The 17,500-nt window shown below is 40.3% G+C and overlaps 1 protein-coding gene across 1 annotated transcript in view; it reads right to left on the minus strand.

Moving 5' to 3' along the window:
- LOC117515280 overlaps positions 1-17,500 on the minus strand; it is a 50,414-nt gene that overhangs the window by 21,574 nt on the left and 11,340 nt on the right. The window contains exons 3-5 of the mRNA XM_034175765.1: positions 12,420-12,507; positions 3,867-4,203; positions 1,147-1,240 (exon numbers count right to left, since the gene is read on the minus strand). Coding sequence (XP_034031656.1) covers positions 1,147-1,240; positions 3,867-4,203; positions 12,420-12,507 — 519 coding nt within the window. The remainder of the gene's footprint in view (positions 1-1,146; positions 1,241-3,866; positions 4,204-12,419; positions 12,508-17,500) is intronic.

A 17,500-nucleotide genomic window follows, 5' to 3' on the forward strand; every position in this document is an offset into this window, starting at 1 on the left:
TGTCTGTGATCTGCTTTTTTTCTACAAAATTAGACAACTGAATGAACATCCTCCGAGGCTGGTGATTCCATAATTTTGCCAGGGGTTTGTACAGAGATAAAGTGACACAGCAGTTTAAGCTCCTGTTTTGGGTTTGTGGTGGTTTACAAACCTCGCTGCTGTGTTTGCACATTGGTGTACTTTAATTTTTGCCAGGGGTTGTACTATTAATCCTTTATATTTTTCTATAATTTATAACAAAATACAAAAACTCATTCTTCAAAACAATATTCAATCTTTCATCATTACCCAAAACGCAATGCACCACTATGCAATGGGGCATGCTGACAAAACTGTTGAAAGACTTACGGTTGGCAATGTGCTGTTTACTATTTTTGATTTATTTGTGTTCTTTCTTTAAGCATTTGAGCAAAAATGCAAAAAAGTTGCAATTTGATTTGCTGGCAGTCCACTAGCTTTGCTGCTCTAAAGGCCACCATAGCCAAAATAGTGTGAATCCATGTAGAAAAAACACACACCAGAACTCTTTCAACAATTTAATGTGCCTGCATCATTGCACGGCTATATGTTGCATTATTGACAATGACAAAAACAGAATGAATACTATGCTGAAATAATTTGATATAACTTATCAATAAAAACATAAAAGCTCCTCAAAGTATATAAAAAAAGTTCATATTATAAACTCTGTACATTTTTTATCATTATGTGAAATTTGTTGTGTATTATTTTTATGTATACATTTTTGGCCACTATATTGTTCAATTTGACATTCAAACTGCCTTACCAATAAAACCCCACTATTTAATATATTCAACATTCATGTTGTAATTTTTTTTCTAAAAAAAAGGCACTGATTCACACAGAGGTACCATTATAAACAGACTGGTTTAGCATCAGTATCACAAAAACCAATAATGATAACAACACCTCCAAACAATACCCAAAGCTAAACATCAGTATGCATATATAGACACAATGTTCTGATGATAGAATTCTAACACTGACCATTTTAATTAACTGTCTGTATATACTTTTTTTAGGGCACCATTATTTAAAAAAAATATTACAGGTATTGAAAGCTAAAGGAAAAAAAAAAAAATTCAGCCAAAATATTACTCACCAATTTAAAAAATAACAACTTACCTCCAGGCCGGTTTGGCTGAATGTTTTCTCCCTGTGAAAAGTGCTTCATTTGCAGCTCGAAGCTTGATCATCCTTTCTGTTTCTGGCTCTGTCACTATTCACAAAGAAAAAAACAATAATTTTCAGAGAGATCCGGCGGGGGGAGAGGGGTGTCAATTTTAACAATTGTAAGATTGGGCCCGTAAAAAAATATGTTAAAACATGGTGAATAAGTTGGTTCTTGTCCTAAAATCTCAGACAAATCCACATAGAGAGATAGAGTCTGAAAATTTAAAGTGCAAGAAGCCACTTTGAGCTAGCCAGTCAACTTTTTTTAAAAAATATAAATCAGATTTCACCAGGAATAGACAAAGAAAAATGTACAGAAAAGGAGGAAGAAGACATAGCAGATGTGGCTACATGAAAAAAGTAATTTAAAAAATAAATATTAATAATAAGTAAATAAATAAAACATCATTTTCAAAGAATTTTTGTATTTGTCGCCATTATGATCACATTATTGGACACCGCAGTCTCGTTTGAGAGCGGGCACTAAAGGGATAAAATATGACACACGAGGTAATTTTTCTACTTCCGGGGGGAAAAAAACAAGGCATTTTCTCTGAGTTTATGGACAAATTACACACAAACAAATTGAAAATGCAAAGTAAAAGTGGCGATGCGGTGGGAAAGTGGACATGTGTTGCGGTTTGTTTATGACCCGGAGCACAAACATGTCGAGGCGGTTTTGTAGGCGAGAGAACACAGCTACTCTGGTTAGCTGTGTAGACTAACACTTACCGATAAACGTCTCCCGTTTTCTTAGTCTTCCCTTCTCTACTGGGAACCGACAAAAAAAAAAAATTATTTTGCGACTGCTTCGGTGATTGCAGCCACAAACAAAACAGTGCACCATTTTCCCATGTGAAGTTATGCTGTGTATATATTGCACAACGGGACCCGTGTCGCAGGCTGAACGGTCCTCCCCCCAAAAAGTGGTCCGCCATGCCTCCACTGCACATGCATCATTTCGGAGCGCTGCAGCTCATCTGAGAAAGAGTCTCTTCACCCCATGCGATCACATGGATTAACGGGATTACTAACTATCAGATGACAAGGTAAAACCTATTAAATCATTCTAAAGTCAGTTTTAAGCAGAAATGAGGTGACGCTTTAAAATGACCGATGCGCAGTGAACACATCAGCTAGCAGCTCGTGTAGCTGCAGCGCTCTGATCGTTTCCTCCGTCTTTTATGATGAAATAATGCTGAATTTATGTGAAAATGATTGTTGTACAAAAGCTTCACATATCTGTTGCTGAGGTAGATGAATGCACTTTTTAAGCAGAAACGAGGTGATAACCAATGAACCGCGGCGAACAACGCATGCGGAGTGAAGGCAGGGCGGACCAATTATTAGGGGGGACCGTTAGGTTAGTGACACCGGCTGTTCCCATAAGTGGTCAAATCCTGCAATGTCACGCAGGGTTCAAACGAGAGTGCGTTGCCTTATTGTGGCAGTATTAAGAGATGGATCATTACATAGTATTTGCTGGGCCTTTATTTGTCAAAGTTAGATCTTTACTTTTAGCTCTAATTAGAAAAAAGTTGGTGACCACTGATCTAAAGTGCTATTTTAAAGAGCATGATTTAATGTTGCAAGAAGTGTGAATTAAATTACACTGCAATGTGATATTGCTGGACTAAGTGGTAGAAGATGAATGAATGAATGTGATATTGCTGTAAAAATGTAGCCGTTGTGTGATGTGTTCCTGCTTAGTTTAAATGAGAAGTGCCACTCTTCCTCATTTTTGTGTGATGAAGTGATAGTGAGCTGTGCACAATGTTATTTTAAGGGTACAGCAGAGCGCTCACGACAAATACAGTGATTGTTTCAAAGCAAGTGTTTGAAGATGTTTGAAGATCATCTACAGGTTGTTGAATGTCACTTCCAGCTTGTCCTGCCCATGTGTAATGCCAGCACATACAGCTAAAGTACACAACATGAACAGGACCAGAACTAATCAAGAAACTATGCCTTTACAATTCATTTACTAGCAATCTGTCACACAATTAAATAAAAATACCTGTTTTCAATGTCTTCAGGCAAATCACTAGAAGCTGAACTGCTCAGTTCATCTACAGAAAATAAGAGGTGTTTAAAGCTGCACCTCGTATTTTTCTCCAAAATATTCTTACTGCCACAAATCACTTTTAAAGAGAAACAACATAAATTTGTGATTATGGTACAGATGAGTCTAGCACATCAATGTAGCCTGGATTTTTTTTCTAAATTGCGAAATAAAATCCCAATAACAACATGAGGAAAAAAGTCACAAATAGTTTTTTTTCTTAAAATCTTCCAGACAGACAGACATGTTTACATCACTCTAGTACACTATATAAATATTCTCTAAACTGGAAGTGCAAAGAAAGGTCATGTCAAATCAGTTAAAGTTTGCTACGAATGCATCACTTATGATTAATCACGATCAGAATAAAAATAACTGATTATTATTTTGTGATTAATTGCTTCGGGTCTACCTGAAATATCTCAACTAAGTCCATTTCTGTGAACACCTGGACTGATAGTCAATTTAGGAAATCCATATAGTTGAATTTTCAAGTCAGTGACTCTGCTGCAAGTCACAGACATTATGATAACACATATCTTCTGAACTGAACTACAAATGAGGATCAGTTGGTTTCATGGCCGTGCTGAGCAGTGGTTGAGGCACCTACTTTTGTAAGAGCATTCAGTCATCCTTCTCCAGCCCATTGGGACAACCTCAGTGGGAGGAGCATCTGTGTGAACAGTGACATCATCCTCTGTGTGTTCTGCAGCCACAGTATCCTCCATCTCTGTTTTGATGAGAAACTCCAGGATGTCTGTGTTCTCCTGGTTGTGGTTGGGCTGCCCATTGCTGCAGTTACCAGCAACAGTGCCAGTCTCTGGGCACAACACCAGGTTATTGTTATACAGTCGACCCTGCATGGCTTCATCCATGATGTGGAACCACGGCCACGACTCTACAATGCCTGCTAAGTTGTCCTGGCCCTGATACGGCTGTTTCAGGTCCTAGAAAACAAACAAACAAATAAAAAAAAAAACAAAAAAAACAAGATCCTTTACTGCCCCCCTGCAGGAATAAAGAGGGAATTACACTCTGTTCACTGATACTGGTCAGTGCCTACTGTTCAACAGTAATGTAGTTTCTCCAGTCCTAACCCCAGAAGCCTCTAACTCCTCAGTTGTCTTGGTGGTTTCCCGCACTAGTCTCCTTCCACCAGGGTCACTCATTTTTTGAGAAATACCTACCTGACAGATTTACCACAGAGTACAATACTGTTTATATTTCTTAATGACTGATGTAAATGAGGTCAAAGACGTATTGAGAGACTTGGATATGTTCATATACAGTGCATCTAGAAAGTATTCACAATGCTTCACTTTTTCCACAATTTGTTACAGTGGGGCAAAAAGTATTTAGTTAGCCCCTGATTGTGCAAGTTCTCCTACTTAGAAAGATGAGAGAGGTCTGTAATTTTCATCACTGGTACACTTCAACTATGAGAGACAAAATGAAGAAGAAAAAAAAAATCCAGGAAATCACATTGTAGGATTTTTAAAGAATTCATTTGTAAATTATGGTGGAAAATAAGTATTTGGTCATCCACAAACAAGCAAGATGTCTGGCTCTCACAGACCTGTAACTTCTTCTTTAAGAAGCTCTTCTGTCCTCCACCTGTTACCTGTATTAATGGCACCTGTTGGAACTCGTTATCTGTATAAAAGACCTATCCACAGCGTCAAACAGTCAGACTCCAAACTCAACCATGGCCAAGACCAAAGAGCTGTCGAGGAAGAAAATTGTAGATGTGCACCAGGCTGGGAAGACTGAATCTACAATAGACAAGCAGGTTGGTGTGAATAAATCAACTGTGGGAGCAACTGTAAGAAAATGGAAGACATACAAGACCATTGATAATCTCCCTCGATCTGGGGCTCCACGCAAGATCTCATCCCGTGGGGTCAAAATGATCATGAGAACGGTAAGCAAAAATCCCAGAACTACACGGAGGGACCCAATGAATGACCTGCAGAGTGCTGGTACCAAAGTAACAAAGGCTACACACTCCGCAGAGAGGGACTCAAATCCTGCAGTGCCAGGCGTGTCCAGGCCCATTTGAAGTTTGCCAGAGAGCATATGGATGATCCAGAACAGGATTGGGAGAATATCATGTGGTCAGATGAAACCAAAATAGAACATTTTCATAAAAACTCAACTCGTCGTATTTGGAGGAAGAAGAATGCTGAGTTGCATTCCAAGAACACCATACCTACTGTGAAGCATGGGGGTGGAAACATCATGCTTTGGGGCTGTATTTCTGCAAAGGGGACAGGACAACTGATCCGTGTTAAGGGAACAATGAATGGGGCCACGTATCGGGAGATCTTAAGCCAAAACCTCCTTCCTTCAGTGAGAGCATTGAGGATGCAACGTGGCTGGGCCTCCAGCATGACAATGATCCCAAACACATCACTCAGGCAACGAAGGAGTGGCTCCGTAAAAAGCATTTCAAGGTCCTGGAGTGGCCAAGACAGTCTCCAGACGTCAACCCCATAGAAAATTTGTTGAGTGAGTTGAAAGGCTGTGTTGCCCAGCGACAGCCCCAAAACATCACTGCTCTGGAGGAGATCTGCATGGAGGAATGGGCCAAAATACCAGCTACAGTGTGTGCAAACCTGGTGAAGACTGACAGGAAACGTTTGACCTCTGTAAGATTATGTTACCAAGTATTGAGTTGAATACTTATTTTCCACCATAATTTACAAATAAATTCTTTAAAAATCCTACAATGTGATTTCCTGGATTTTTTTTTCTCATTTTGTCTCTCGTAGTTGAAGTGTACCTATGTTGAAAATTACAGACCTCTCTCATCTTTCTAGGTTGGAGATCTTGCACAATCAGGGACTGACTAAATACTTTTTTGCCCCACTGTATGTTACAGACTTATTCCAAATGGAGTAAATTCTTATTTCCCCTCAAAATTCTACTCACAACACCCCATAATGACAATATGAAAAACATAATTTTAAATTTTTTGCAAATTTGTTAAAATAATAATTAAAAAAAACAACTAGGAAATCATGTCAAAATAAGTATTCACACCCTTTGCTCAATACTTTGTTCATGTACCTTTGGCAACAACTGTGGCCTCAAGGCTTCTCGACTATGATACCACAAGCTTGGCGCACCTATCTTTGGGCAGTTTTTCCAAATTCTCTTTGCAGCATCTCTCATGTTGGATGGGAATTTTCAGCCATTTTCAGATCTCGCCAAAGATGTTCAATCAGATTCAGGTCTGGGCTCTGGCTGGGCTACTCAAAGGACATTCACAGAGTTGTTCTGAAGCCACTCCTTCGATATCTTGGCTGTGTGCTTAGGGTTACTGTCCTGCTGAAAGATGGACAGTCACCCCAGTCTGAGGTCAAGAGCACTCTGGAGCAGGTTTTCATGCAGGATGTCTCTGTACATTGCTGCATTCAGCTTTCTCTCAATCCTGACTTTTCTCCCAGTTCCTGCCGCTGAAAAACATCCCTGTAGCATGATGCTACCACCAGGCACCAGCTTTCCTCCAAACATGATGCCTGGCATTCAATCCAAAGAGTTCAATCTTTGTCTCATCAGACCAGAGAATTTTTGTTTCTCATGGTCTCAGAGTCCTTCAGGTGCCTTTTGGCAAACTCCAGGTGCCTTTTACTAAGGAGTGGCTTCCATCTTGCCACTCAGGCCTGATTGGTGCAGAGATGGCTGTCCTTCTGGAAGGTTCTCCTCTCTACACAAAGGAATGCTGGGGGTCTGAATGACCATCGGGTTCTTGGTGACCTCCCTGACCAAGATCCTTCTCCCTCAAATGCTCAGTTTAGATGGGCGACCAACTCTAGGAAGAGTCCTGGTGGATCCAAAATTCTTCCATGGATCTGGACTATTTCCATTTATGGATGATGGAGGCCACTGTGCTCATTGGAACCTTCAATGCAGCAGAACTGTTTCTATACTGTTCCCTAGATTTGAGCCTCGAGTTGAGACAATCCTGTCTCTGAGGTTTATGGACAATTCCTTTGACTTCATGCTTGGTTTGTGCTCTAACATGTACTGTCAACTGTGGGACCTTATATGCAGACAGGTGTGTGCCTTTCTAAATCATGTCCATTCAACTGAATTTACCCCAGGTGTACTCCAGTTAAGCTGTAGAAACATCTCAAGGATGATCCGTGGAAACAGAATGCACCCGAGCTCAATTCTGAGCTTCATGGCAAAGACTGAATACTTATGCACATGCGATTTCTTAGTTTTATTTTATTTATTATAATCATATTATATTATTATTATTGTTATTATTATAAATTTGCAAAAATCTAAAACAACAACAACAACAAAAACCCTTTATTTTGGGGCATTATGTGTAGAACTTTAAGGGAAAAAAATTAATTTCATCCATTACGGAATAAGGCTGTAACATATCAAAATGTGGAAAAAGTGACGTGCTGAAAATACTTTCCAGATGGACTGTATTCATCCCAACTTGTCTCAAGAAACTATCTGTAAAAGCGATGATTTAATCCTTATAAATAAACTGCCCCTACGTTTTTTTGAGAATATGTTGCAGAACTTAAATGCAGGAATGGGTGTATATTAACAAATGAAATTTGAGGTTACAACTTACACTGTCTGAGTCCAGTAATAACTTTATTTCTATAGCACCTTCAGAAAAAAATATTAGTCCTGTTCAGGAGTTAGGAATGTGTGTGAAGCACCTTGAGGCAACTTTGTTGTGATTTGGCACTATATAAATAAAAATACATTGAAAACTGAATTTAGAAATATCTGGAAAGCAATTTTTCCCAGAGCTCAGTGGAGTCCCAGCCCTCAGATTAGGACAGCGTGGAGAAGGCGAGGCATACATTCACTGATCTGAATGATCTCTGTGAGATCAGTGAGCACATTCCACCCTCAACTCCTGATATTTCTGAGTAATTCTTTCCATGCTTGGACCCCTATGGGGCCATTATTTTCACTAAAGTATTTGCAAATGTGTATTTCGATCTGGACAGACTGGCGTCCTGTCCTGGTTGTACCCCGCCTTGCGCTCCATGACTGCTGGGATACGCTCCAGCCCCTGCGACCCTTAATTGGACTAAGCAGTTGAAGATGAGTGTGTGTGTATATTTCGATCTGTGTGTGTGTATTTCATTCTGTGTGCTGCAAAAGTCACATGTAAGAACACATATCCAATACACACACACAGCTTTTTTTTTTTTTTTAAACATTTGTGGATTTGGTTACACACACAGCTTTTTTCATATTGTAGATCTGGTTAGATACACACAGATTTTATTTTACACATTTGTGGATCTGCTTACACACGTACAGATCAAAATACACATTTGCAAATACTTTTGCTTAAATAATGGTCCCACAGACTCCAATGACCAATGAACCTAAACACCCATGTGAATGCAGAACTGCTTTGATTTCACTGCCAACTCTGCATCAAGATTTATGCAATTATTACTTGTTAAACTAATCATGACAACAAACCTGTACTTGACACCATTATGTAAACTTTGCGATTAATCAGCACTTCATATGCATGCAAAGCTGGGTGAGGCGGTGCATAAGGAGCAATAATCAACTATGGTCTCTGTACCACAGAGCTAAATTTACACAATCTCATATGAAATCAAACTGAATACTTGATTTCATTTTAACACAAACCTCTTCAATATTTTGTCCTTTTGTAGTATATGATATGATAGCATTATGATACAGTGCATTTTCATGAATCTGTCTTATGTCACAAAGCTTTTTACATGTCCTGCTGAAAAACAGAATGCTGACCCTTGGCAGAGGTCTGACCTGTGAAACCACATCTAGCTTTGCAATAATCATTTTGGCTCAAAACATGTCAAAGGTCATCTCTTTGAGGAGCTTGCTTTGTTTCATCATGTGTTCAAGACATTTAACTTGCAAAGATACACTGGAGATAAAAGCAACAAATTGCCACATTTTACAAGTGGAAGCCAAACAATGTTATCAAAACTGTAGCAGCCCTAATACTCATTTGGCCTGATTCACTAAAGGTTTATATGTGTAAAAACATGTGCAAACACCATAGCTCGTGTGTACTAACAAGTGTGGATACACAACTGGAGGTGTATCCACTGAGTGTGTAATATTGTGAACGTTGAACATGCACATAGGTGAGGTTTGCACATGCAACATGATTTCAACCCCTGAAGTTGAGTTGTAATTGTTGTAAATGTTTGGAAATTTGGTGCCAACTTGCAGAGTTGTGGGATGAATGCAGACATGCATAAATCTGATTAAAAGTCATTCCCTGTGAGCTGAATGGATATACATGTATTCTGTATTTTCAATTAATCCTCTTTAGCACAGACAACACCACAACTAAACTTTAATTTATAGTGGCTTACTTCTAACACAACTAAAGATTCACAGCCTATATAAAATTTAATTTGTGATTCATCATGTCTTTCTATGCAATAGAAATACAAGTAGAAAACCTGTGCATGTCTGTCCAGTGAAGTGCACGAGAGCCAACCACAGTCAACACCACAGTCTATGGTCAGTACTCTACCAGCCATCTACATATAAAACATATACAAATGTTCACATTCTGTATTACTGTGTATCACGTTCTCCAACCACAATCCCACAAGCTGATGACTATGTTCTTCATATTCATATCAACACCAGAGGCAGTTCACATACTGTGAAAATACACCTCTGTTGTAGAACCATGCCTTTGAAGACATTGTCACCTTAAACCAAAAGATTAATAGGAACGTTAATAATGATAAAAAAATATATGTATTCAAGATATCCTAGCTCACCACAGTTAGGGATGGGGCCGAGCCGATCCGATATCGGATTCCGATACCAACGTAGTTCACACATCAGAAATTTACAATACAACTTGCGGAGTTTTCAGATTCAGGAGCCACGTCTGTGTGTGTGTGTGTGTGTGTGTGTGTGTTTTCTGATGAAATGTCTCCACAAATGCTGCTGGCTTTTCTGCTGGCTGGCTTAGGAGTGTGGGACGGGGTTCCTGAATGGAGGAGTGTCTCAGTGAGACGCAAAGTAATGAGACACGCATCCGTTTGGAAGTCCCTGTCGCTGACCAACTTTTCAACACATCATGTCATTGTGTGGAAATATTTTACACTATAAACACCACAAAGCAAGACAGCAATGTGCAATGTTTGCCAACCTGTTGTACCAAGAGGCAAAAGCTCCGTCGCGACCTACAATACAGTAAACTTAAAAGCACTACATTAAGAGCACAAGGATTTTTTTAGCCGGGGGCAAAAAGTTGAAAGAAGCCAATAAAAGAAGGGTTCTACAATTTACCCAGACTGAATCCAAATATGAGTAAATGAAGTACCTTCATTCATGTTTTGGTGGTTTCTTGTGCCATTTTGGAAATGCAGAAATACGCTCCTACCTCAAAACATTACATGAATTCGGGGCAGGTGTGCCATCCGATGTTCAAGAGATGAAATTTCAGCCACTGACCGAACAATGGCCCTGTTTACATGTAGATAAACATGTATACCATTAAAATCAGATTTATTTCATTCTTTTCCATGTGTGCACGTTTCAGCATTCTAAAAGAGCTAACTTCTTGGAGAGGGAGAGCGCTGTCTTTTCTCTATAAAGCTATGCTTTTTTCCAAGACCTGCCATTTTTCTTTTCTCCACTTCAAAAGAAATTCAACTTATGAACTGACATCATGTAAAACCAGGTTTTTCCTGATTAGCGAATTACTGAAGTACATGTAAACATAAGAGATCAGACTATTACAGTTACCTGATTATTATGGTCATGTAAACGTGCTCAACAGGGGAGCTCATCTCCCGTGATCTGACTGCGAAAAAAAAAATCAAATTCGTGACAGGGTGGGCTTCATTTTTTTCCACAGGGGTGCCCAAAAATTGCTTATGAGTACATGTACCGTTTTGAGGAAGGAGCGCATGTTCGCATTTCCAAAATGCCAGAAGAAACCACCAAAAAAATAAATAAAAGTACTTAATTCTTTCACCAAAATCTCAAATCTAGGCTTGCATCTTAGATGTACCTTCTGGCAAATTGCAGCTGAACTTTCAGGTCTTCTTTTAAAAAAAAATAAAAAATCCTCCTCTATACCACTTCATCATGAAGTTGTATAACTGGTGATATAAAATATCCTCATATAAAATCAGCAATAATAATAATAATAATAATAATAATAACAACATTAAAGCAAACAGAGCTCTGATATCGGAATAGTAACGGTATCGGCAGATATCCAAATTCAGGTATCTGGATCGGATCAAAAGTCAAAAAATGTGGATCATGCATCCCTAGCCACAGTATCCAGATAGAAGAAATGGATGCAGAGTCTACTTACAAATCTACCTACTTACTTATTGATTAATGTCACTTTGAGCAGATGGGATGAGTTCATCAGTGAAATCACCTGCTGGAGTCAGTAGCTGCAAAGAAAACCTGCACCCTCTTGGCCCTTTCTGTAATACTTTGGACACCACTGACTTAGAGGACTAAAATCATTGTTATTTGTGCAAGTGAGTGCTTTTCATGTTTGCGGTACAGAATGGAGGCTTGTGCCACACACCTGGTATCTCGCATGAACGAGCCAGCTTTTTCAAGGCACATTCATTTTTCGTTTGGTAAATGTTTGATAAATGACATTTTGAATTAAAATGTGTGTGTTTGTGTTATTGTGCAAATACCTGCAAATGGCTGATTGAATTTCATTTTGGAGTTACGGTCATTAACACACTAAAATTACTCAGTTACATACTGCTGTCTCTTTCACATTATCACCTGTCATGTGCACACTTATTCATCTGAAAAAGGCTCCTCCAACCCACTGTGCAGAAGTTTGGAATGCACACGTAATTTAGCTCCCTTTATCTGGGATGTTTGTAAATCAGGCCCACAATTATTTTTAACTGCATTTCTCTATATTTTACTTCTACTAGAAGCATTTCTGTCTTCAACAAGCATTGCGCATCTCTACTGTGCTGCTCTTTTTAAAGGTTGTTAATTATTGCTTCGGTTAACAAGTTTTGATTCAAGGGTCAAAGGGCATTGTATTGGGTACAGATTGTAAAGCTCACTCAAGCATTCTTGTAATTTGGTGCTTAAAATATAAAAACTTATATCTTCTAACCCAGAGCAGTGCTGCCTTTTTCATTAATACCTTGTATTTTGTCCGCAGGTTGTCCCATTTTTTGGCAATCTGGTCTGCTGTCAACTTCTCCTCGAGGCCCAGGCCTTTTAAAATTGTGCTAAAGAATAAACAGAAGGGTCACAGCAGGTCAGCTGAGGGCAAATTTCAGCATTTCAAGCAGTAATTCTACCAACATGGAGCGGGTTTTGGATTCCAGACACAGCAAGGAAAGACATGGAGCATGATCAAAAATAAATCTATTCAAAACGAACCCCACCCCCCCAAAAAAAAGTATTTAAGTGGTCACTGGGCTAACAACTGTCCTCAAATCCATGTTTACAATGCACCTTTGAGAAAAACTTTCAAACACCTGCACTGCACGCATTTCAATTAGAAAGTCTACTTTATGTCCATATAAAGTAATTTAAAAATAAGAGGAAGATTTATTTCGGTTTCACTATGTCAGATTAGTAGCAGTCAACAGTTTAACAAACATCAGGTTAACAATGTCTAAAAAACATGGAACATTTCAGAACGTTACAAACATATATATATGCAATTAATTTTCAAAACTGTCGAGTGGTTAACAGGCATAATAGGGATTAACTGGGGCACCCGTCATTGTATGTAAGGACCTACCTGTAGAACCTTGTGTTTGAGAGCACCAACACAAGGATGGGAGAGGGATCAAAAGAATAAAGTCAAAGCATTTTAAGAAAAATTGTAGCTTTCCAGAAGTTAAGTTCCCCATTAGGAGCCATTTTCTAAAGAACCTTGGACAATGTACAGAATTTACACCAGTCAGAAAGGAGGAATAAATTAATACATAGGGATGGACAAACGGCATGACTAAGATCATAAAAAAAACTAATAAAGTTGGAGGCATCAAGCAGAAGATGTGCCATCATCTGCTATTAAGAGAGCACTCCACTGGCTGTCGAACAAAGAGGGGGTCATTAATCCAGAATCACCACAACAAAAATCAAGCCTTTCGGAGGAATGTTCTCTGACCAGAAGTAGGGGGAAGGGGGAAGTGTGGACAAAAAAAAAATCAACAAATATATTGAGGAAAAAGGGCAAGGCTCTTAACTGTAAAGGTGATGCATACAGAAAGTATTCACAGCACTTCACATTTTCCACACTTTATGTTACAGCCTTATTCCAAAATGGAGAAAACTCATTTTTTCCCCTCAAAATTCTACTCACAACACCCCAAAATGACAACAGGAAAAGGTTTTAAAAAAAAAAAAAACAAAAACTAAGAAATCACGTATACATAAGTATTCACACCGTTTGCTCAATACTTTGTTAATGCACTTTCGGCAGCAATTACAGCCTCAAGTCTTCTTGAATATGATGCCACAAGCTTGGTGCACCTATCTCTGGGCAGTTTTGTCCATTCCTCTTTGCAGCATCTTTGAAGCTCCAACAGACTGGATGGGGAGCACCGGTGCACAGTCATTTTCAGATCTCTCCAGAGATGTTCAATCAGATTCAGGTCTGAGCTCTGGCTGGGCCACTCAAGGACATTCACAGAGTCGTCCTGAAGCCTCTCCTTTGATATCTTGGCTGTGTTCTTAAGCCCCTTTCACACCGGGGTTGCTCCCAGTTGCGTTGTGTGTCGTCATGATGACGCCACGTGGAAGCAACCTAGTGCCAAGACGATGCAGCTTGGCGCCACAACAGCGCAAGGGACGCAAAGGACGGAGCAAATCGGATGCCGAAAATTAAACATGTTTAGTTTTTGTTTGCGCCCTGTGCTCGACACAGAATTAAGTGGTTTCAGCGCACGTCAGAGCAACAGGACGGTACTCAGCATGACTGGAAGCCACACCCTCACAAGACGTTACCCGATGCCAATTTATGATTCCTGCTGTGTTCCATTGTTCCCGCAGTATAAATCACGCAGGATTGTTTTAATACTGTGTACACAATGCAGTAAAAACTACACGCTCAAAAAAAGAGCACAGAAAAAAAATGCTGATTGCAGCTGCTCCTCCTTCCTCCTGCTCCTTTGTGAGAGAAGACTCACAAAACTGTTTAAATAAAATCCACAAGTCCTGCTCACAGACTGATTGCCAGAGACAGGACATGTCCACATCCAGTAAAAAGTCCGGACATCTCCAGTCCACTCACGAATGATTCATTCATGTGCACACATGTGAACAATTAAAAGAAAAAAAATTCCTAGTTCTCCCCTCAAACTCTCTCATCACTGTGTTAAAAAAGAACAAAAAAGGACATAAGTCCTGCTCACAGACTGACTGCCAGAGACAGGACAAGTCCACATCAAGTATAAATCCAGACATCTCCACATTTACACATGGAGGGTTCATTCTCGCGGTCAAAGGAGGAAAGATAAACTATAACAGAACTCAGAGCGCAGACCTGCACAAGAACACATATAAAGTAGAAGAGAAGTCAAACTGCACAGTCTGGCTGCAGCCAAACTATGCACTCTGATTTCTCTGTGCAGAGAACCTGCAGGCTGCGTCCTCACCTCCTCTCTGCCCCCTGCTGCACGCACCTGACACAGAAATTCCTGCGTTGTCATGACGCAACAGGAAGCAACTCGAAGTGGACCCGGTGTGAAAGGGGCTTTAGGGTCACTGTCCTTATGAAACATGAACTGTCACCCCGGTCTGAGGTCAAGAGCGCTCTAGAGCAGGTTTTCATCCAGGATACCTCTGTACAATGCTGTATTCATCTTTCCCTCAATCCTAACGAGTCTCCCAGTTCCTGCCGCTGAAAAACAACCCCACAGTGTGATGCTGCCACCACCATGCTTCAGGGCCCCTTCACACATAACACGAATGAAGCCGACTATCACACGAAGGAGGAATTACATGCAATTTGTGAAAAATCTGAGCTGCCTCTAATGCCTCGTACACCTGTCGCTACAACTATTTGTGCACACTAGTGGCCGAAAGAGAGAGAGTGCCCTGTGAAAACCCTTTCGATCCATCTCGCGGCAGGTGTCGGCCAAATTCCAGGTGACACACACGAACATCCAAAACCACTTGCTAGTCACTTAGAAAATGTGTGGCCATTTGCACTGTTAGTACGAAAATAGTGAGCAGACGATCACTTTCAAGCTGGCTGAGAAATTTGTCTAAATGCCCCCACAAGTATGGCATTGCAAAAAACAACACGTGTGTATCACACGTGTGCGTGTGTCGCACCCCCCCCAGTCCACCCCCACCGAAACACATGTAGCGCATGTGTGTTTTGAGCGCCCCCCCCCCCCCAAACACATGGGTGTGTGGGGGAGGGAGGCACATTTGCATAAAATGCTCATAGGTATGTACAGACATGATCACATGGGGGCCGGACAGCCACGTCTGAGCGCACACAGATCAGAAAGGCGCCTCTCAGCTGAACGCAGCACAATGACAACATTACAAACACAGAGACCACCACCAGGACAGGTATATAAATAATTACTATAATAACTACATACACAATTACATGAATAATTAAAATGAAATACTTAAAGCATCTTTTGCCTTTGCGCCGGGCTGCAGCGGCTGCACAGAGCGCACCTCGGCAGGCTGCAGGCCGGCCCGACATGCGTGTCCATACATCATCCAATTTCTCTTTTTTGAAAACATACGTTTATCTCCTTGTTGATTTTAAGCATTTCACACTGCTGTTATAAGACAGCAATTGTAGAGCAGTGGTAAAGTTTCTGTCTGTCAATCAGAGCTTTTGTAAAATGCAGGTTCAAATCCCGCGAGTGGCATTTAGTTTTTTATTTAACCAAGGTTATTTAACTGCAGGGTTCTGTATTGGGTCCCCTTTTATTTATATCAACCAGGTGATTTTCACTAATTATACACCAGTATCTAATCTATCAATGTCCAGTGATTGTATTAATTATTTATATACCCAGATGGACATATGACATAATAACAGCACACTGCTTCATTCATGTCATTTCATGACTGTACATCTGTGACATGGGTCATATACAGAGGCACAGAGGGATCATATGTACTTTTATTGTCCGCTCGATAAGAGGGATAAAATATTGGACATTGTGGTATTTTTTTTTTAATGGTGTGTAGTTTTTATTTTTGTTTCTCCACAGCAGCTGCACAATGTGGTTCCACACGTTCCAGCTGTTTTTTTATTTTATCTCGGCAGCAACAGCACAATGTGGTTCCACACGTTCCAGCTGCTTGCACTGTGTTTGTGCCCGCGCATGCACGAAACTGTCACAGCGGGATCGTTCACGCCTGCCCAACCATGTGTCCTTCCCGACGCTGGCTCGATGTTTTCGGGGTTCGCTCATTTGGGCCGTTTTGTCATGATTCATCCTGATTCCTACTCATTTCTGCTATGTGTGAAGGGGCCCTCACTGTAGGGATGGTGCCTGATTTCCTCCAAATGTGACACCTGGCATTCACATCAAAGAGTTCAATCTTTGTCTCTTCAGACCATAGAATTTTGTTTCTCATGGTCTGAGAGTCCTTCAAGTGCTTTTTGGCAAAGTCCAGGCAGGCTGACATTTGCCTTTTACTAAGGAGTGGCTTCCATCTGGCCACTCTACTATACAGACCCGATTGGTGGATTGCTGCAGAGATGGTTGTCCTTCTGGAAGGTTCTCCTCTCTCCACAGAGGAGGTCAGGAATAGCGCTCCTATTTCGTTGTTTCCATTTAGTTTAAAGACTGTTTCATGTTCTGTCATATATGTGTGCCATATATGGGCATGCAGTAAAGTGAGCCTGTCGGTCGGGTTGCTGCGGTAACTCCTGTTGCAGCTGCGGTTGCCTCTGTATGTGTATCTGAAGATGGTTAGGCTATAGCCATTTACTCCATATTTTATTCATCAATATTATTGTGATTCATTTATATTGCAAATTTATACATAATTGTAATCATGGTAGCCTGCAAATTTTTGTGGTTGGCAGGTGACTGACAGGCTTGTTCGTCCAGGGTCGGCCCAACTAGCTCTGAGGCAAGGAACTTTAAGTCCCGCCCATGATGCCAGGTCTATGCTGCGGGACCAAAAAAAATAAAACAAAGGATATTGGAACAAAACAAAATACTGGGTAAGACAAAAAAGTAAGACAAAAAGACAAAAGACAAAAAAAAAAAAAATACTGAA

Source organism: Thalassophryne amazonica, chromosome 8 (assembly GCF_902500255.1).
Source record: "Thalassophryne amazonica chromosome 8, fThaAma1.1, whole genome shotgun sequence".
NCBI lineage: Eukaryota > Metazoa > Chordata > Actinopteri > Batrachoidiformes > Batrachoididae > Thalassophryne > Thalassophryne amazonica.